The following is a 22,669-nucleotide window of genomic DNA, read 5'->3' as shown; positions in this document are numbered from 1 at the left end:
AGACTCTTAGAAGACTGAATTATCTGACTTTGAATGGTTTTCTTGTGGGTGTGATTAATGAGGCTCTTGGCTTAGCACACAAATGTCACAGGAACAGTGAAAGACTGACATGGTATTCCATTATAAGCCACTCAATTGTTTAAGAAAGTCGACACACTGAAATGAAGGCAAAAACAGAGGGAAGACAGCACTGCACTCGCAACGAAAAGTTTTATTGCCTAACATAACACGCACAAACATGCATGTCAAGTAAGGTTGTCACCAGTATTGGAGAGCACAGCTTAAAAAGGCAGAAGAATCCTTCCTGTGCTTTGTATGTAGTTCAGGGTGCCAGGCATACTTGATATAGTTAGGCGCTTTTGTGTGCATTTGGTATTATCATTTTTCCAATGCAACCTTTAGCTGTGAGTGCAGCACTGTGCTTCCCGTAGTGTCTTCATTTGTGTGCTGGTTTCCTTCAAAAAGTGTTGGGGGGAGGGGGGGGGGGGGGTCAGGTTTAACACTTCTAAACCTAGTTATCACAAGTGAAAGGTCTGCGACGCCTCTCTGTAGCGGATCACGTGGCGTGATGTCACACGTGCCACACGTGCGGTGCTCCGGTGGCTCAAGGTCACTGACGCTACATTGCGAGGCGTGGCATAGCAGAGCTTTCGCTCTAATAAATGCACACCAATTAGCCCAACTTTTAAGGTGCACCCCTTAAAGGTGTACCCCTCCATTTACAACTTGTGGGCAGAAAGCCCATGTGACCAGTGCCACTTTCTTTCATATGCTCCATAATCGGAGTTGCAATTGTCGTCACTAAATTCATAGGGCTCGGAATGCAATTTGGTTTTGAATTGTTAATAACAGTGTTCATGTATGCATAACCTTAAGGGGGTAAAAAAGGTCTTGCAGTATACTGGAAATAACAAGCAACCATTTTCTGCGAAGCAATATAAACATGTCCCAGGAATTCAAGTGGAGCATTAATGCAAATTACAATTACTGCTTTCACTGTCAGTACGGGGGCCAACACTAGCCCTACGGTAGCTAGTTTAACTTCTGTGCTGGAAACGTCCACGCACGTAGATGAACAAACTCTCATTGCATTGAGGTGTGTTCAAGGCATTTCATGCTTACAGGGCAGTTACTCTCCTGCGCACCAATTTAATCCTTCAGGCATATTGAACAGCCAAGCTGGTTGGGGTTGATAGAGGTGTTCAGACTGAAAGTTGAAGCAAAAGCTAGAATTCTCTTTCTCACGAAGCCATTGGTTTTAAATTCTGTTCATAGCATGCGAACAGGTTTGTTATACTCTAGGTAGCAAGTCTTGCTTTTAAATGCAGAGTATTTCTTTAACTCACGATGTCACCCGGCGTTGTCGGCGTGCCTCGGCATCCGCAACAGCCGTTCCAGGCGCGCCCTCTCCCCCACTCCTCCTCTCCCGCATCACGCTACCCTCCTCGCTCTCAACAGGTCCGCACCCCTCCCCCTACACTATATAAAAAAATAATACTTACCGGCGCCTGGTTTCGATCCCACGACCCTGCGGGCAGAACGCAAGGTACATGGTGCTCTACCCACTGCGCCACAAAGCCGACACAGAATGGAAGGCTACGAACGCGCCTTATATCCTTGACTCATCCAAACTACGTCAAGAAGCTGCTGATACAACGCATTCACTACCTGAGGGCGGAACGCGAGGTACATGGTGCTCTTCCCACTGCGCCACAAAACCGACACAGAATGAAAGGCTACGAACGCGCCTTATATCCTTGACTCATCCAAACTACGTCAAAAAGCTGCTGATAACGCATTCACTACCTGTGGGCGGAACGCGAGGTACATGGTGCTCTTCCCACTGCGCCACAAAACCGACACAGAATGGAAGGCTACGAACGCGCCTTATATCCTTGACTCATTCAAACTACGTCAAGAAGCTGCTGATACAACGCATTCACTACCTGTGGGCGGAACGCGAGGTACATGGTGCTCTTCCCACTGCGCCACAAAACCGACACAGAATGAAAGGCTACGAACGCGCCTTATATCCTTGACTCATTCAAACTACGTCAAGAAGCTGCTGATACAACGCATTCACTACCACCAACTCCCCAAACACTAAACGTTAACGCAATACACCCACCCCCTATGCGACGCATTTACTCGAGTCCCCCTCGCGGGGAGATGGGCCCTTTTTTGTATTGCTGCTTCATTTCATTAGTCTAGATGAGCTGCCTACCATACTTTGAGGGGTGAAGCCCCTGAGGGGCTGGGGCTGTTGGCGTCTTCTGTCGTCAATTGTCGTTCGTCTCATGCAGTCACAGTATTAAAACACCAGTAAACTCGTTTACGCCTCACGTTGGAACGTAACATGTACTAAGAAAACACCAGGACACTCTTTTACGCCTTGCGCTAGAGGGCTTCATGTTTCAAAAAAATTCCCCCGCATTTCCCCGAAGGGGAGTATGAGGAAGTGCGAAGCACGGGGTGATGCTATGAGGGGGAGTTTGTTGAAGTTTGGTGGCATTTTGCCCGTTAGTTACATTAACACACCCTCGTGATCACGTTCGGCTTAACACGCCTCGTTTGTCCCTCTGCGGAAATCTTGGTGAATTAACGTGTATGTTCGAGAGATGTTCGAGAGGGAATGTAATCATGCACACACACACACACACACACGCAAAGTAAAGTGAAACGACAGTATTTATTTCAGCACTTGTTTGTGTTGTCGTTGTATGCGACGGTCATTACGACCGCCTTGTGGTCGCTAAAGTGGACTAGCAGGTTTGTAGTATCACGTGTACACCACGCAGTTATCAAGCCGCTATAACGCCGCTGAGTCGCCAACGCACGCCGCTGACGACGTAGTTTGAATGCGTTAAAGATATAAGGCGCGTTACTAACACTGATATCAGCGTCGCGTCCGTGGCTCAGTCGGTAGAGCGTCGCGCTGCGGCCGCAAAATCCTCGGATCGAAACCTGGCGCCGGATGCTGTTTCTTTTTTTTATATAGTGTAGTGGCCTGGCTGGCGCGCCGAGAGAGGGTGTTGCGAGCTGGAGAGTAAAGGGGCTTTTAGGAGAGTAGGCGAGGGGGGAGAGGAGGCGCTATGCGAGCGCCCTCACGCGTCGGAAATCCGGCGCCGTTGCTAGGCACGGTAGCTAGCTCCGTTGCTAGGCTGCAGACGGAGGACGGCGGTGGAAGCAGGAGTAGGCCCGACTAAGAAGTGCTTCGCACTTAAAACAAGAGACTTTTACAGCAAAGCTTACCTCTACCCCCCAACGGTTTCATCTCCGTTGTCAAAAATGCCAAGGCGCCAAGAATACATTTATACACTGCGTGCTTCGCCCCTCCCCAGGTTTCACATTAGTGGAGATGGCCCGGGATTTTTTTTCAATGTTGGGAGCAGTACCATACCATTGTACATACACACTGAACGTTGACCTTTAATTTGCTGACAGATTTCTTTTTCTTAATATTAGTATATAAATGAAACAAGGTCGTGATCCTTCACAATGATTTTTCTTTTCAGTGAGAAGTATGTACTTAGATTTTGTGATTGTTTAGAATATGCAGTTGCAGAAAGAAGGGCTACAAGCAGTGCACTGGCCAAAAGAGATACTCGCATTCCCAGCTTGCAGTTCTAAAAAACAAAAGCTTTTTTTCAAACCCCCTCCCTCCTTTTGCCATCTTACCAAGCCTGTTGTCGCGAGAAGCCACATCTTTGGTGCCTTCTTCACTCGTTAAACAATAGACATCACTCTGTTTTTTTTTTTAGCTTATGCACGCATCAACACAACACAGGCATGGCCTTTCCAAGCCACAATACTATTGTTCTGTGCAACTTTGTCTTGTGCTTGCAAAAAAAGTTGTTTTGCTCAAGAAGCGACTGCCTTTGCACGTGGTGGTTCATGCAGCTAACACCAGATGTGCTCAGTTGAACATAGGGTGAGGGACAAAACAGCTAATCGATTCTTCCTCATGGCATTGCCTTCAAGAACTCTGTCCATTCCTCATATTTTTAGTGCCGTGCAAATATTCGTAATTTTGGAAAATATGTATTATGGAATCATTCACGTTTCCTCTGGATATTTGGTTTTGGGCGGAGTACTGATGGCACAAACTTAACACTGTAACCCCAAAACTCAGCGTCCGAAAATGAATTGTACCAGTGTTGCATTCTGGTGAATGTTGCAAATACACGTCCCACTTGCTGCGGCGGCTTAGTGGCTGAGCGTTGAACCTACTACTACCTTGTGCTCGGTAGTGCAATACTAGGCTGCTTTGACTCTGTTTCTGATCATGGCGCAAAAAAAAAAAAAGGGGGGGGGGGGGTCCATGTGTAGGAGATATCGATGCACCGTAGAAATCTTCAGGTGGTCTGAATCAATCTGCTTCGGCACGTAAAACCTGCGATTTAAACCGAAGTGCATTCCGTAGTTAGTCCTTCCCCGTTTTCGCTTGTTGCAGGTTCAGAGCATAGGCAAGTCTTATCAGTGGCATTCTATGCATTAGAAAATACTGTATTAAAAAAAAAAAAAATCAATTCGATATCTGCAGCCAAGTGCTTATTTTTTAAATATTCATATTCGATCCACAATTTCGTTTGTCCACATGATGTTGGTATTGAGTTTGTTGTGCCAACAGCGTAAATTCATTGCGAGAGCAAAACCTAGTGTTTTCTTTTTCGCATAGTGTTTTGTGTGAATGAGCTTACCAGGACCAGACCAGTGGTCCGTGGCATACTATTATACAGGGTGATTGATTGTAACTGCCACAAAATGTTTTGTTACAGAAAACTACGACAGCAGCAAAGATGCAGCTTTTGCAGTTATAGAGTTGAGCATACATCTCTTCTAAATGATTAATTGCACAGGCATGGAGGGGCACTTAAAAAGTATTCTGTATCTGGCTTGTAAAAACGATTATACGATCGCAGACTGATATCATTAACAGCTGCTACCTAGGCTGCCACAGCTTGCCCGGAAAGAAGAAAGAATCCGCCAAATCTTCTATAGTACAAGGGCCAGCCACTGCATGTGCGAGAGCGCAGGCATGTTTATTTCATTTCCTCACCACCAGGAGAAATGCAGAGAAGCGATACTGATTTCATACTTGTCGTTGAAAGAATGGGGATAGTTTAATAAGTTTAATAGCAACTCAATAGCATAAAAATGTACACACACGTTCATACACAATCAAACTTCATTCCTAAGACTGCCGCAATAGTAGCTGAAAAAATAAATAAAGTTAACCTGGCACGCCAGTGCTTTGGTTGTGCACTCCCCACCCCCCTCCAGTCTCTTCTTTCTTTCCCCTCCCTCGCTTCCTGACTAGACGGGGGTCTTTCCGGGTATCCTCAGGAACTTGATGAGGCCTATCCGATCGTCCTTGTCACAACAACTCTGGCCACTCCACCGAATGCAGTCGGCTGGCGGTCGCAACGCGTTGCTCCTCAGTGCACCGTTTTGTGCGCCCCTGTTCTCCGAGCCTCCCTTTGGGAATCTCTGGGCGCCGGCTCCCGTGCCCTTGGGGGCCGCCACGACTGCCGCGCGTGGGGCAGCTGCCCTGGGCGCTGGCGGCGGGCCCCTGGCTGCCTCCCGGCTGCTAAACAGGACTCCAGCATTGCTCTCGGGAATGGCAGGCTCCTTTGGCCGGCTGCTGCCCGGCTCTGACGAGCTGTAGCATGGTAGCGAGCTCTTGCGTCGTGGTCCTTTGTGCTTCTTGTGCTTGTTCACTTTCTTGGTCTGCAAGGAGAGAGACATGTGCCCCTGTTCACCTAGTTCCCACTCCTGGGGGGGAGTTGAGCATGTACCACATCGGAGAGAAACGTCGGTTCACTATTGGGCGCACAGTGCATTAGGTGCCATCTTTGTGAACCCACAATGCAGATGTGTAAACATGATGAGAACCACAGAAATTCAATGGTTGGTAAGAAAATGGACAATGGAAACTGGTGTGCATGCAATAACATGTGATAGTACTCCTGCAGGCATTTTACTAGCTGCACAGCATTTTTATTCCAGGACGACTGAATGCTTGCTTCAAGGCTGAATGTTCAAAGGACGCTGAAGTGATCTGTAGCAGACTAATTACATACCAGATTAAATTAGAAAATGTGCAGGCTATGTTTCAAAGTGTCATTTCTCTTGCACCATCCTCACCACCTATTTGTAGATGCTGGTTACGCAAGTCCGCAGGACTAAATTTAATGGATTGCTCACATGCTTGTCTTTGAAAACATGTGCGTGAGAAAACAGTCAACATTAACCATTAAATAGGTGAAAAACATTTTCAAGGCTGAGAAGTAAACCAAAAAATGTCATTGCATAGTTCATGTGGTGGTCGCAAACAGCACGTTTTCCTTTTGCAATTCATTGTACAAACTGATCCCCTAGACTTCTGCTAAAGTAGTCAAATTACGTATTAAAAGGGTTGAACTGTTCAATGCAGCCACAAATATCCACTTTGGTACAAGTAAGCCAACCTCGCGACTGTTCTGATGGAGGTGAGAAACTATTCTGCAGTCGACTTAGACTTAATAAAAAAATAAAAAACCCTGGTGGTGTGAATTTATTGCTCCTCATTATGCCATAGACCTCATAGGCAACGTTTTCCCTGAATTTGCAATTTGAAGTCGGGCTGCAATAAAGTCTTTTAGCCTTTGTACACATTCCTCCCCACTTTTTGCACTTCCAGATAAAAAAAAAAAAAACTTTCTTCAATAGAAGCATTCTTCTGCTGCATTGAGATCTCGGAAAAAGTGAGCAGAATTTGAAATAAACTTTGCACCTCACAAAAAATGTCCGACTTCTCAAAACTCGAACACACTTTCTGGTGCCTTTGTGTTGCATAACTTAGCATCGCTGGGGCTACCCCGGACAAGGAAGAAAGGTATTGGTCCCCTAAAAAACCTTATGCATGGTGTGGCAAAATGGAAATGAAGGCATTTCAGTCCATTGAATGGGCACTGTAAATGCCATTGAATTAAATTAACTTGCCACATTAAAGTCAATGTGCAGAGTTTTTTCAAGTGATTTACACGCATTTTTAGATGGGACGAATTTCCCTCGCACCATCCTCACTGTCCATAGCTGACGTCGGCCATGATGACAGACACACTGGCAAGTCTGCACGGCTAAACTCGGGACTTTTGGAATGTTTAAACTGTGTGTGAACAGAGTCAATATAAACATGTAATGGGCATAATTTGAGGCTGTGAGAGCATCAAAAATTGCGAACCAGAGGGACATCCTTGTGATGGTTATGCATGGTGCCCTCCAATGAAAAACTATCGCTTGACTTTTATATCGTCAAATAATGGATTGCATGGGTTAAACTGTAAAAATGGAGCTTGACAAATTCGGTGTCCCTTTCAGCTGATGCAGTAATAGATATTCTGACAGCATCGTTTCTATCTTTGAAAGGGCACCACATTAAAGTCGTGTAAGCTGACTTTCTTTTCTCCCTATGCAAAGGGATGCTCATGGACAGAACTATTTTATTTATTGTTGGGTTTAACGCGCCGACGCAACGCAGGCGATGAGGCGCGCCGTAGTGGAGGGCTCCGGATTAATTTTGACCACCCGGGGATCTTTAACGTGCGCCGAAATCTCGTACACACAGGCGTTTTTGCTTTTCGCCTCCATCAGAAAAGCGGCCGCCGCGGCCGGGAATCGAACCCGCGACCTCGTGCTCAGCAGCGCCACGCCTTAGCCACTGAGCCACCGCGGCGGGTATGGACTGAACTTTCCACCAAAACTAGTGTGCGCTTTTGCACGAGAGTTGCTATGCACACTGCCCCTCAGGGGTAGACGAGACCTCTGCAGAACAGGCACATGCATTGGTTGACCGAGTGAAGCGGCAAGGTGCTCAGAAGAAGCATGCAGAGTGCAGTTTTTTTTTTCTTTTATTCCTCTACGAGTTGTTTTTGCCATGTAGAATTTGCTGCAGCGTTGCAACATTGAGGCTGAGCAGTTTTTCTGTGGGCTTTTTAACGTCTCCAAACAAAAAAAAAAAGTTGTCAACACAGGCGATCTCCACGACTTTGTATCAGGAGGAAAAACGTTTACAGGAGCCAATAATAAAGAAAAGGATAATACAATTTTTTTTAATGGAAAGAAAGCAAAGAAGAAAAGCATTCAGCCCATCATGCCCTTGGAAGCAAAAGCTGCATGTAGCAAGTAGCAAAACACATGCAATGCGGTATTCAGACAGAGCTCCCTTCAATACGATGGCGTTAATAAAGCTGAACATGGAAGGGGCGGGGGCTTGATCAAAAAGGCAAACACGTCAATAAAACATTTTGCACACGGTCTTGTGTCATGTTAACGAGGTTTGCATTAACCAGGCTAAACATATAAAAAAAATCCTGTTCCTGACTTCTTACAGCCACAGCAGAAACGTAGCTGCTTCAGAAATTTCATTTTTTTTTAAGTAAACAACACCCTTGTCAGTTTAAAAGTAAATTTTATTAGATATCACAGCTTGTCTTTTTTTTCCCAGAAGCAAACAATGGCAGTCTCAAAAAACGAACTTGACTACGAGATCTTTGGCGATTTTGCGGAGATGGCGTGTGGTGTGTTTTTTGTCTCGTCTCTCATGTATAGTACTTTCGCTTTCTGCCCGAGTGTTTCTTTGCCTGGAAAGAGCGCCAGAAGAAGAGAGAGAAAGAAGGCAGGTTTTAAAAGCAGCCAGTTGAGGCAAGGCGTGTGCGGCATTCACCTTTTCCTTGGGGGTCTCGGCTGCTTCCACAACTATGGGCGGCGTGGGCTCCACAATGACGAACTTGCTGCTCGCTGCACAGAAGCAGACAGACAGGGGCAGGAAAATAAAGAAAAGGAATCTAAAAAAGATGCACTCAATGCCTTGCCTGCAAGGCAAGCCTGTTGAGCTATCGTCCAACAGTGTGTGTCTACTCAAAATGTTTTTTTAGGTATTATTAACAGCTAAGAATTAAACGTGCTGATGTACATAGTAAATATTTGCAAGCTTCGATTTCCTACAACATACTGCAATTCAGGCGTGCTCACTTTATCTTCCAATTTTTTTTTCTTATTTTGCTTGTGCTAATGTAGTGTTTCGTTAGTTCCCTTTTTAAAATCATAGTGTGCACATATGCTGCTATAAAGCCCTGGAATTCTACAGACTGGTAGTAATATAAACACCAACCTTTGGGGCGCTCAGCGAGCACACTCGCTGCAAAAATTCTTAAAATACACTGCAGATACTTAAACATGTGCACTAGGCTAAAAGTAAGCGAACCAAATTATACAGGGTGTCCCAGCTATCATGCACCAAGATTTAAAAAAAAGAGCAATGGCGTTACGCGAAGAAAACCTAGTGCGTAATGTTTGCAGTACTGTGGAGAAGCGGATAGTAATTTTTTTCGTTAATGATGCTTAACTAATTAATTGTAATTAATTATCTAACTCAAGAAGTACTGTTCTAATCACTGAAGTGTCAATGAGGCACTTGTAGGTACCCACGAGGGGCATCTAACTGTGGTATTTTCAGCGACGAACTAATTGCGTACTCATTTATTCTGACTGATAAAGAAAACCTGCGAAATATGAAAAATACCACGTGACGGCGCTTCCGCGCGCATTGTAAAGTAGCGTCCCCAAATAAGCTGATTGAAAGCAACTGCTTCGCCTGTCACCCGCCTGAAGAGAGCGCATCACCTTGATAATGGCATGCATGGAAAGAGCAACAGCAGCAAGATTCGCGGGGCGCGTGTGCAGATAAGGCACAAACTCGGTCGCGATTTATTCTTTCTTTCTTTTGTTTATTTAATTCTGGCTAACTCAGAGGCAGCCTGTTTGAGGGCATTGCTCTACCATGCGCGCATTAGCGCGCGGAGGCGCCGTCACGTGGTATTTTTCATATTTCGCGGGCTTTCTTTATCAGTCAGAATAAATGAGTACGCAATTAGTTCGTCGCTGAAAATACTGCAGTTAGATGCCCCTCGTGGGTACCTACAAGTGCCTCATTGACACTTTAGTGATTAGGACAGTACTTCTCTAGTAAACATTATGCACTAGGTTTTCTTTGAGTTACGCCATTACTCTTTTTTTAAACCTTGGTGCATGACAGCTGGGACACCCTGTATATACATTGAAAATTTAAATCAATGATCCAATGTTTTTGGCTGCCACAGAACAGCATAAATATTGTTAGAGATCGCACTCCATTCCCCATGGCAATGTTGCCCACTGCTGCCATTCTCAGTGCATTGTTATTCATGAACCTTGCAATGGGCTTTTATTCACCACTATTACGATCTGAAGAACACAGTTGCATCAAAGCAAGACTCCTTCGATTCGGCCCTTCGTAGTGGCGTAGCTGGTATAAACGTTCGTTCTCTTGCGTATTGTTCGCATTGTGGTAAACACGAAAATTCTTGCCCTTATGTTGCAAAAAGGAACTACCATAAATACAGCAGCAGCAGCTCTAAGAGGACTCAAGGCACACTGTGTTTTTGTTTCACAGATCAACTGGCCACCTGTCACATCAGTCTCGACAATTATATCTAACAGTGAAAGGTGTTTTGTTTTGTTTTCCTCACTTGGAAGTTGGCAAAGAAATCTCTCTCTGTAAGGTAGAGGATCCTCCTTTTTAAATGCTTCTTAAAATAACTTGCTTATTTGTGTCTTCTGGCACAAGGGAAGTGCTGCCAAGGAGCACCACAACAGTGGTTTTATTAGCATTTATCAATCGCTATTATAAAAATAGTGATACTAATGCCCTTCAGCAGGCTGTGCCCAGTGACCCTATAAGCTGCCAAAGCCAACCATCCCTACAAACTGTGCGACTTCGCTTATACTTTGCAGCGCCACTCTCGAAGGCTCATGAATTGGAGAAATTAAATTAGTCTTGTCCACAATTCTTTGCACATACCAGTCATACTGCTGTCAAGGTACCCTTCCCTTATTTGTGTCCTTGAGCCATGAATCTAGCCTTCACATAACCCAGCTAATAAAAAGAAGTTACCCCTTGTTTGAACTAGTAAATACAATCCATACACTGACTACCCTTTATATAAGCGTTGAACAAGAGGCAAACAGAAACTTGACGGCAATAAATGTGGCTGCATCGAGATTATGGTATAAGTCCCTACATGTACATCTACGCCACATTTTTGTTTTTTGTGACACCACATTTTTGTTTTGACTAACAGAAATTCATTTAATTAATATGACGTGGGACCATATAATAATGCAGTACAGCAACAGTTTCACACACAAGCTGAATCTTGAGGCTGTCCTTCCCCACAAATATAGTTATGAGCAGACATGAAAACCAGAAGTTAGTACAGCAATCTTAATCTGTTGGTCTTGTTCTTCAAGCTTCGCCTGAACTTCTGCCACTAAGTCAGAGCTAAGTCAGAGACATGAGCACAAGCTTTTGAGCTGCAGTACCCGTAAGCAGTTCTTAATAGGGTCATTGTTTGGTGGATAGGAACATTTTGCCCATTTCCGGGACTGTTAGACCCACAAGCTTGGCTGTTTGGCTTACCAAAGTCACTTCGCTCAACCAAGAATATCACGTGATTAAATGAAAAAATAAAAATATCACTGTCTGCATTAGTGGCACTGACATACGCATAAACATAGCGAGTCAGCCTAAATTTAACCATTTTTTTTCTGAAATTATTAGAACTGCACAATGCTGGGGTTTAAACCCCTTGTGCAGTCACATACTGCGCCTTTCGTGATTGAAGTATATTACAATTCTGTGATGCTACCAATTTCTTGGCTGCGGCTACTTTTCTGCAGTGGTCCCTTGGAAAAAAAATCCTGTGACACCGACCAGCCATGAAGCGCTAAGGCAGGCTGTTATTTCCTTCCCTTTAATCTCCGCTAATTGGTTATGACAGAGAACTTGCGTTTCACTAGGTACATTGGTGCTCTCACAGACAGACTTAAAGAGATGAGCATGTCGTGCCCTTACCCTGATAAATGAGCAGCTCCTAATGAGCAGCCGTTTAAAAGGAGAAATAAGCACATTTAGGGAGAGTCACACGAAATGAGCCCACGACATGCACGGGCCTTTGTGGATGAACCTTTCGTGTAAACAGGCTAGTATTGCCAACAAAAGCCACTTTGTTCCACACACAACAAAATCACGCTAAGCAGACAAGATTTTAGTTGTCACCATGCAACTAATAAATGAAAATATGAAACTGAAAAATCTATTGCATTATACAGGCTGTTTCATTTAACTTGAGCCAGAGTTTAAAAATATGTTGGTGCACTCCAAGACGACACAACCAAATGCATGTTGCTCACTTTCGTATGTAGTTTCTCACCCTATTTTTTGTATTTTGCTTAATTAGATAATTAGTCAATTTTAGTTAGACAACTTCCGGACCAACGATCGTAGGCAAAAAATCTCAATTAGAAAGTTGCAGGGCGGTATGCTAAACGTCCGAATAAACAGTTTCCGTCTTTCTATCGATTAAGTATTAGTGTTTTCCAGCTTACTGAGGATGCCTGCGGCATGCCGGCTTGCACGTGACATGCCGGCTTGCACTTCTTGATTGCAGTGCCCCCAAATGTTCCGGGCACAAACTGCCACAAGCTGCCGGTTATAGGCGACAGGGCAGCAACGTAGGCGTTGGCTGTGCCATTTACGCCAGCTACGTGCTCTCTTGCGACAGCCCGCCATAGTGATAAGCAGACGCAGCAGTTATCGCTTGCACTGCCGGAAGCGACAGGTTCTTGATTTGTTTGATTGATTGTAGGGTTTAACGCGTCGACGCAACGAAGGCGATGAGGCACGCCGTAGTGGAGGGCTCCGAATTAATTTTGACCACCTGGGGATCTTTAACGTGCGCCGAAATCTCGTACACACGGGCGTTTTTGCTTTTCGCCTCCATCAGAAAAGCGGCTGCCGTTGCTGAGAATCGAACCCGCTTCCTTGTGCTCAGCAGCACGCCTTAGCCACTGAGCCACCGCGGCGGGTTGGAAGCGACAGGTTCATCATCTGCCCTGTCACTTTTTAAAAGCGGCTGCGCACCTATGATTGTTTGTACGTGGAACTTTTAGAGCACTGTAATCACGACGTGCAAACGGGCACGTCACGTGGTGTTTTTTTGTATTTTGCGGGCATCTTCAGTAAGCTGAAAAACACTAACACTTAACAGATAGAAAGACAGAAACTGTTTATTTGGACAAAGTTTTGCAAACATCTTTGCAACTTTCTAATTGGAATTTTTTGCCTGGCTTCGTTGGTTCGGAAGTTGGCTCGTTAAAATTGACTAATTATCTAATTAAGCAAAATACAAAAAATAGCGTGAGAAACTACATACGAAAGTGAGCAAGATGCATTTGGTTGTGTCGTCTTACAGTGCATCAACATATTTCTAAACTCTAGCTAAAGTTAGGTGAAACACCCTGTATACATCTTGCCGAAGGTGGTAAATGATAGAATTTTCATGCACTTCTAACAGATTTATTCTACAAAGACAATGTAGAATTTATGGAGGGAGCCATACAAACAGCCTACATCAAACGACAGGGATGGGCGTGGTCCTGACTATAATGAAAAGAAAGGGGGAGAGACTTGTGCAGCTCTATGATGCAAATAGTTTTTCACAGGCATTTGTGTATCCTGTAAAGCCTAAATGGACAGCTGCCTCGTCACACTGCTTGCCACAGCAGTTTTTTTATCTTCTCTCCCTTTGTCAGACACGTTCATGCAAAGGTATGTGACCCACAATAGTGGGAAACCGAAAAAAAGAAACAACCCTACAACAAAGCAGCAGAAACCATGCATCATCGACAAATATTGCATACATTGCTCCACCAGTGACCTCCCTAGTGCAGGTCTTCATTTGGGGGGCGTAGCAACGATGCACTATCCCTAGACTGTGGTGCATGCATGCTGGAGCCATCTTTGCACTTTTACTGTCACCTTTTACCTTTCACTAAAGCAACTGCTACAACCTAGGCTAATCCATAAAACAGCAGAACCATGCTTAAAAAAAAAAAAAGGACTAGTCTAGCAACACAAAATTACCACGAAGAAGTGCAGTGCTTGCATAAAATTACATGTTGACAATCATTCACATCTGTGGGGACGGGGGGGGGGGGGGGAAGCACACCAGCAGGCAGAGCCCATGATTCAAACACATTTGTAACCACAGCAATTGAAGGAGCACCAAGCTTTCACCTTGTAAATATCGGAAAGGTATGTGACGTAAAGGTGGCTTGAACTCCCGGGAGCACACTGAGCATGCCTCAAGAGCAAATCGTGGGCATGCTTGTGCACAAGGCATCAGCATGCCCACGATTTTCTGCAGTCTACCTGCACACAGTGCAAACTTACGAAGGCACTCACTCGGCGTTGCCAGCATCTCATCGCTCGGCTTCTGCTTCTTCTCGGCCACCGTGGTGAGCTCTTCGATGCGCTCCTCGGGGCCGACCGAAGCCGTGCGCCGCTTGAGCACCAGGCGGCCGGGGGTCACGGGTCGTGCCGCAGCCTCCTGCTGCTGCGCCACCATGGTGGGAGGCCCACGCATACGGCGTAGGCACAGCGAGAACACCGTAGCCAGGATGATGACCTCAATCACGATCAGGCACAGGTGGCTTTCAAACACCTGCGTGCACAAGTGTTGTCAGACCCACTGTTTAGTGACCCTGCAAACGCTTTCCATTGGGTACGAACAGCACACACATCGCTTGCGATCTCTAGTGGTCAACGCGGCCCGAGCTCAAGGCATCCTGGAATCAGGACGCCTCTCTGAAGCATTTCCTTCATTTAATTAAAGTTTATTCTCTCTCTCCCTCTCTAGTGGTAGACCATGATGTCCATGTATCCATACACGTGTTATGTTACTCTAAGAAAAAATGCTGGTTGGCCTACACTGGTTAGACCTTTCCCCGAGAAAAATCACCCACTACATGAGATGTGGCAATGAACTTTTCAAGTGAGTTGGTGAACGGGCCAATTGCCATATGGGTACGTTCCACATAGGGCAGTTTTCTCAATATTGGATGACCCTCAAGGTGCATCTAGCAATGGATTCGTGCACTGTATAAACCAGAATATAGGTTGAGTTTTTTTTTCCGATGAAATGCGTGCAAAAGTTGCCCCTTATATTATGCAGCGGTCATTGGTGAAATGTAGAATTCAGCATTGTAAACACAAGAGCGCAAACATACGACCATTTCTATTACCATCATTCACACCTGCACGACAGGTATTTTCTGCATGTTGACTTTTTGTGTTCCTTTCCATTACCGTATTTAGTCGAATCTAGGCCACCCTCGATTCTATGCCGACCCCCAAAATTCTGAAGGTCAGAAAATAATAATAATAAAAAAAAAGCTTACCTCGAATGTAAGCTGAATGAAAAAAAGAACTGAACTGGGAGTAGAACGTGCACTTTATTATGCATGCGGCACTTATCGTAGCATGTTCAATGCTCACTCGTCGTCGTCGTCATCAACATCAAGGGCACCGCTCATCCAAACATTTTCGTGGGCTCGTACGACCAAGTTCTTAGGTAAAACTTCCCTAAGTAGAAGAGTCTTCCCCTTAAAAATAATGTACGGCGGCAGCTTTCGCCCATCGGCCGTGCAACAGAACATCACAGTGGTGGTCAGCTTCTCGTAGCCTGCAGTTCTGACTTTCACTTCTTTCGCACCTTTCCCATTCACGGTGTAGGCCAGAGGCATGTCAAAATACACCAGGGTCTATCGGCGTTACCTATCTGGCCCAGCCCGTACTTCTTGTCCACTCACTTCTTGATAACGAAGTGCTGGAATGCGACTAGCTTCTCCTCGAAGTCACAGGGTAGCTTGTGGCACACAGACGTCCACCGTCGAAGACTGAACCCGAAACGCTTCATAAAATGAGTGATGGCCTTGAACAGAGTCCGCGCGACGCCTCGAATGCTAGTGATCTCCGTCGCCTTCGCCTGAATTATCTCCACTATCACAGGCACCTTCTCTTTGCTGCCGGATAAAGTCAGCAACTTCTTTCTCCACCTTGTGGTGTCGACCTTTCTTGAGTCCTGTGAAGGCCATTCGCTTGGCAGCGCAGTTGGAAAGTTTGTTCCGCTGCTTCCGCCATCGGCACACGTTCTTCTCATTGGCGCCGAAGTCACGCTGTGCTTGGAAGTTTGAAGTTGGAGGCCGAGATCCCCATAATCCCCTTCCACTTAAAAGCCGCGGTGTAGTGGCACCGCTTGGTGAGAGCCATTGTGCCGCAAACACGCAAGCTTCTGGAGGTCACACGGCGATGTAAGCAAGCAAGCAAGCACGAAACGCTCAGAGCTAGGTTTCCAACTATAGTGAACTAGTCTAGTTCACTGTATTTACAACGTTCAAACAAGCAAAATAGAGCCTGCAAACCAGCAAACCTGTAAGCCGTAAATTATCTCTATGCTGCAAGCTGCAAGCCTGTGGCTGCGAGATGGCGTTGAGTGTCTAGCGGTGACAGGAAAGCCGCATTCTCGAATCTAAGCCGACTCCGACTTTCGTAAACGACTTTTAAAAAAAAAGTATCGGCCTAGATTCGAGTAAATACAGAAACTTGTAATCCTTGTTTGTGAATTTATTTCTTGTTTTTGTGTTTTGTGCTGTACCAGCGCCCCGGGATGAGCACTCAAGATGTACTAGACAAGTTTGCCGAAGCAAAGGCTATGTGTATAACGGCCCATCGTCAGTTTGACGTGTCTGAGAAAAGTGTTCAATACTGGCGGAACTTAGATGTCAAAGTTGTTGTCGTGCCACAACAAAAAAAACACAGGCAGGACCCAGCAGTTCTCGCCCAAGACGTCGAGCGCATCGTCACGCTAATCAGGCGTGCAGCATAGAGCTGAGTATTCATGTAAAGAAAAAAAAAAACACAAAATAATCATCAAAACTGCATGATGAGGTTCCGGTGAACAATGGGTGGTCAAGATTATAAAGAAAAAGAAAAAAAGTATACTTTTGAGCTTCGAATATAAGGCGGGGTATGACTGAGACAACATATTTTGGGAAAAGAACCTCGCCTTATATTCGAATAAATACGGTAGTTGCTAACCAGCATTGTTGCTAAGGGCCCAGATGAAATTTTCACTCGTGTACCAGTCAATGTTCTGAAATAAATACAAGCTAAATGAATGAATGAATAAAGTGGGCTCGACTGTATCATATACACCACAGCAATGTCAAGGCACTCCACGCAAGTCTTGTCTGCCTTCTTCCGTGTGCTCGTGTGTGCTCAGCACACACGCATCTGATGTTACTCGTCCTTGCAACAAACATCAACTACACATCCATTATACATAAGTCAGGATGGTCGAAGTATGCTACTAGGCATGAGCCCATTTGCAAAGGTATGCTAATGAACCTTCAACTTTTCGCCGAGGCTCTCCCAGGGAATGCTTAGAGGAGGTCCACTGCGTGCACTACGCAGTTATGAATGCTGCTCTCAACACCCTGTGAGGAAGATGCTTGCCCCTTGACCTGCACAGTTACAGCTGGGAAGAAAACGCCCCACATACCTGCTTGCTCAGGGCCTGGCGCTCAACTAGCAGAGTGTTCACAACCTGCGTCAGGTTGTCTAGCTGCTGCTGAAGCTGCACCAGCGTCTCCTGCTGACGAAGATCCTGCATGCGCAAAACGTGAAACAGGGCTGGAACTTTGGTTTCCTAGCCCCAAATAACATTCAGCATGGAAGTCAAGGGTAGCTATAAGAATTACCCAGTTATACAATTACTCCTCTTTAGCTTTGTCCCCGTCTTACCCTGGTATTCTGAGTCCCTTCTCCACTTGAGCCTCCAGTCGAGGAGATACTTGAGTCCAATGGCAATATCCTCAGCCAAGTGGAGGGAGCAAATAGAGGAGGGACTCAGAATACAGCCCTTAATGTTCATTAGTACGATGAATTTCCTAGTTAGTAACTCACTCGCCCAACTTAGCACTTTATTTGTTCAAATTTTGACGTTTTCCCATTCAAATATGGCGCTTTCCAAGTGCGCTCTGAGAGCTGGCGCTTTTAGACTGAGTAGTAGACAGACTTACATCCTCTTTGCTTTTTGTTTTTCTGTGCGCCGCGGTTTTTTAAAGCACCGCCAGTGTAATGTGACGGGTGCTCAGATGATATGGAGATGGTGTCGACATCACGGTGCTGCATTTTTAGCGATTTGGACAATTGTAACTTTTCCGATGACATATTAGCAGCACTGACTTTGAGGACAACTTTTCGTCCTAGGATTTCAGCACCGAAAGCAACAGTGTGCCAAACCGGCCCAAACCGGCCCTGTTCAACTAAAGCCCCAGAAAATGCAAAAGTATCGCAACTGTAAATTGTGCTACGAACAAAAAAGAGTGGAGCAGAAAACCAATTTTCTGTGATGCATGTGTGGCCAACCTATGCCTCGAGGAACTGCTTTGCACAGTGGCATGAAACCCACTAGCGCTAACATTTTTTTTTTGTGCATTTTTTTTTTCTGTGTGGAGCAACACCGATGTTTTTGCTTATTTTTTTGTTTGTCCCAAAACTTTTCTGTAAAGCTTTTCATTTCCTTTCTTTTTTTCAAATACAAATTCCTGTTTGAAACAATTAACAATGCAAAGGAAATTCACTCTTCTACAACTCGATACCATACACTTAAAACATATGTCGCCTTGTTTTTTTTTTTTTTTGCGACGGGGAAAAAAATTGCTAGACTACCCCAAACCACTGCTTTTCCCATGGGCAGGAAAAGTGTTAAATGAAGAAATGGCTCAGGCGGGCTGTGCACAAAAAGGTTGCAACCAGTGTGTGAAATTTCCTTCACCTTCTCGGCAGCCTTCTGGGCAGTCTTGTTGAGCGCGTTGACGGTGCGGTTGAAGGCGCGCTGCATGTCGTCCATCTGGCGCCGGTAGCGGCGGCTGAGCTCCTCCAGGTACTGGCCGCTCAGGGACATGTTCAGCTCGAGCGCCTTGATGCGGTTGTTGATGCGCATGAACACCGACTCCCGCTGGCTGCTGGCCAGGGCCAGGGCCCCGGCCTCGGGGGGAGGCGCCCGCACACCCACTTCCCCCCCACGCAGCTGCAGCTGCAACCACAGATGCCCCCAAAGCACCACACTTAGGAGGACGGCACGACACTCGCACCACAGCAAGCTCGGCAGTTTTTCCTATGACTGGCTGCTCAGTTTCAGCAGCAGGTGCAATGCCGCACCTTTCCCGCTGGCATGTAGAAACAGTGCAATGTGATTTTGCTACCCTGCCTTTTATACAACATGATAACTTTGCAGTAGTAATGAGAGCCATATTAATCCTTTCCAAGGTGACCGTAACAATGCTTGTACTGTAAAACTGGCAAACTGCTAGTTATGCAGCCATCAACACTGTCAGCTTCTACGTATGCAGGGCGTGGTTGGTTGGTAACACCAAAAAGGTTCTTCTTTTTTGGGAAAAAAAAAAGAAAGATATGACCCCTTCATCTTAAATGAGGCTGTGAAAAGAAAGTTTTGCGGTATTTTCTAAACCTTACGTGACAGCCCGGCTTATTTGAGTAATATGCATTTAAAATTTTGTTTTTCCTGTCCCCCCTTAAAACAAAGAAAGCAATGCAACTACAGCACAGCCTATGTTCTCATTTTTGCAAAATAGAATCAGACAATGTTAAATAACTTCAGGACATGTCCTGAAATAATACAAACGTCCTGTCTATTTTTTGTGAAGCCCTCAGAATGCATTTCAAACACTTTCTGCAAAGCACTTCACACACACAAAAAGAAGAAAAATGTATGCAGAATGCCCTGAAAATGTTAATCATAAGGAGGTTTAAGAAATGCCTCTCCAAGCACTTAATTATAATAAGTTTGTGCTCATACAGCTCGGCGTTCATACATGTTTTCATTCATATGGAATTTCTTACTAGCAAAGACGCAAGATTTACACTGTACAACACACAAAGGCAGTGCAATTGACCACTGCACATGGACAAAAATGTAAATTTAGGTAAAAATGTAAAAAACACAGGAGGAATAAATGCGCACATGTCAGTGGCCAAGGCAAATCAAGAACAAAAGCAAATAACTACCACACGACAGTGTCACTTTTTGTGCACACAAAATCAGGGGCCGAGTTTGCTATAAGGCCTGGTCTGCATCACATTGAGGGCAGCCCAAGTATACCTGTTGCTACAGATAGATGCTGACAGCTCCTGTGCATGGGCAACTGAATTTTAACCACCAGAAATGAGAACACTGTCATTCAAAACCTATCAGCAGGGTGACCTCATTTTACACACACGAGGGAGAACTAATCTCTATTCTGCGGTAACCAAGTATGCCATGTCTAGCCAAAAATGAAAAAGTGCCCAAACTGTACCAGTCAAGCACAGTGACCTTAGAAAAAGAAACTAGTATCATTGCAAAAAAGAAAGAAAGAAACACGGACTTACGTCGGTTTCAGGAACCAGTTCATCCATAGGCAAAGGCACTGTGGTAAGCAGATCACCGCCTTCAGTTCCTGGCTCGATGACCAGGAGCTGAGGTGGCTGAGGACCACTGTCTATCTCAGTAGGTGGCGCCCCCGAAACGGTTGTTGCACCTTTTGGCAATGACGAGTCCACGACCGGAGATGAAATTTCCACGTCAACTGTCGAAGAACTTGAAGGGCTGGTCTTTACAGAAGTGGGCACATCTAGAATCACTGGCGTTGCGGTCACCGAATCGGCCGTGGTGTCCGAACCTATAGAGCTGCTCTGAAGAGGCACCGTGTCCACCGACATCTGCGGCGTAGCATTCTCCGTTTGTGCAGACTCGGATCCACCGTCAAAACTCTCCAATACCGTTCCATTGTCCCAGTGGCTTTGGTCAACTGCTTCCGAGCTCACTTCAGAGGTAGAAGCAGTCGCCGTCCCGGCAGTGCTGGATAAAAACTCTGCACTCGGTGACGGTGCTGCATCACTGCTATTGGAAACCAACACCCTCGAGGCCTCCACTTGAGTGGTGGCATTCCCAGTGGGTGCAGACGGCTGTGTTGTTTTGGCCAACACTGATGACGCAGTTTCAGTGCTCTGGCTTGTTGCAGAAAACACATCACTGCTCTCCGTTTTCAGGTCACTGTCGTTGAAGTCCCTTGGAATATCAGCCAGTTCTGGTTCTTTCTCAGGTTCATTTATGGGGCAGCTCTCGCCAAGGGAGAGTGCAGCACGAAGGAACTGGCACGCAATGGTTTCACTCAGGCTTTGCGCCACCTTCGATTGGCCCACAAATAATGAACACATTGTGCAGGACTGGAACACTGAACCGAAAAATCGCTGACTCCTGTTCTGGTGGCAGCCAAGCCGCGCTGCAGTGGCATTGTGTCCTTGGTGGGATGCATTCACAATGCTGCAGTTAGCGTCCAAACTGCAAAGGAAAAAAAGAGAGAAAAAGAAACATGTGTTCCAGTAGAAATTGCAGCACTGAAGCTTTTCAGCTGGCCCACTTAAAGAAAGTGCAACACAAACTCGTAGGACAGCAACTGCAACACAAGATTTTTAACCGTAGCACCAAGGAGTTTAAGGATACTAAACTCCACAAACAAGTTGGCCTATACAGATAGATTACAGTGCAGCGAGTACAGATATAGCAATCACAGCAGCAGCAGTTGTTTAATCAAGCATAAAATGGCAAAAGAGTGGAAAATGGCTATTTTCGCCCAATACATCTTTTGAAACTGTAGTACATCAGCAGTTTCGAATAATTAAATGGGTTTGTGGAGCTGGTCTAAATGTTTTCCTGAAGAAAAACAGTAACGATAGACTGTCCCGCTACCCTGGGTGGAAAGCTTTGTTTCAGTTCTAATTTCATCCAAATGGAACATTTCCCGCTGGTGTACTATGCAGCCTTTATGCGGGTGAATGCGAGAGCTGGCGCAACTCAGTCGCTCATAGGCCAAGGCCCATTTAGAATGAGGGTGCGCATTCGATCCCGGTGTCCATTTTTCTGATGGAGGCAAAAAATGACACCCCTCGTGTTGAGATTTTGGTGCACTTTAAAGATCCCCACGCAGTCTAACTTGATCTGCAGCCCTCCACTACAGCACACCTCATGTCCCATGTGCCACTTCAGCACGTAAAACTCAAATTTGAATTGAACGTAAATTGAACGTGACAGCTATGGTCCCAACTGACTGCCAGCCCGTACAATGTAGCATGTGCACCTTCTAGTGGGAAGAGAATTTATTAGCTCAATCAGCTATGCTGCCGGCTGAGCATCAATTTTACTGGTCACCACTCTGGCGCAAGTATTTTCTACACCTTCTCCTATGTGGCAGTACCCCACAGGAGCGATCTGCAAAGGCATGCTTCTTAACGTCACGAGCAAAAATGGAAGAGATATGGGAGAGAGAAATGCCAGTTTTAGTTATTTATTCCTAACAAATTAGCCAATGTCTGTCGCTGAACAGAAGCCAAAAGGTGTGATCACTTCACAAAAACAGCAAGTTTGTAAATAATAGCAACATAAAAATAAACAACAATAGTTAGCAAAATAACAAGTAAAAAAAAAAAGAACAGAAACGCAACCCCTATAAGTGGCACAAGTTGGCTAGTAACTAGTTCATTAAATCCAGAACGTCTTTAAAAAATCCCATGTGTTATGAAGGGCAGCCAAAATTTGTTTATTAATTTGGGAAAATCAGCAAAAATGATATTAAAGCACTTACATAAAGCAATAGTGAGGGCATGATGGTCAAGCATACATTC

At 45.3% G+C, this 22,669-nt stretch overlaps 1 protein-coding gene across 7 annotated transcripts in view; it reads right to left on the bottom strand.

Moving 5' to 3' along the window:
- Window positions 1–4,993: 4,993 nt before the first annotated feature.
- LOC144146789 (SUN domain-containing ossification factor) overlaps window positions 4,994–22,669 on the bottom strand; it is a 111,761-nt gene continuing 94,085 nt past the window's right edge. For 4 of the 7 annotated variants that reach the window (XM_077678743.1, XM_077678737.1, XM_077678734.1 and 1 more), the window contains exons 12-17: window positions 20,378–21,329; window positions 18,762–19,022; window positions 17,484–17,588; window positions 14,315–14,585; window positions 8,708–8,781; window positions 4,994–5,730 (exon numbers count right to left, since the gene is read on the bottom strand). In XM_077678743.1, the coding sequence (XP_077534869.1) occupies window positions 5,317–5,730; window positions 8,708–8,781; window positions 14,315–14,585; window positions 17,484–17,588; window positions 18,762–19,022; window positions 20,378–21,329 (2,077 nt within the window). In that variant the 3' untranslated portion in view covers window positions 4,994–5,316. Of the gene's footprint in view, window positions 5,731–8,432; window positions 8,625–8,707; window positions 8,782–14,314; window positions 14,586–17,483; window positions 17,589–18,761; window positions 19,023–20,377; window positions 21,330–22,669 lie in introns of those variants that run through there. The other 3 variants (XM_077678738.1, XM_077678748.1, XM_077678750.1) reach the window with 3 other exon arrangements.

This window comes from Haemaphysalis longicornis, unplaced genomic scaffold (assembly GCF_048455015.1).
Source record: "Haemaphysalis longicornis isolate Haplotype H1 unplaced genomic scaffold, Haemaphysalis longicornis Haplotype H1 scaffold_1, whole genome shotgun sequence".
NCBI classification, from domain to species: domain Eukaryota; kingdom Metazoa; phylum Arthropoda; class Arachnida; order Ixodida; family Ixodidae; genus Haemaphysalis; species Haemaphysalis longicornis.
Note: the sequence above shows the minus strand (reverse complement) of the source record. Positions and strands in the feature narration are given on the sequence as shown.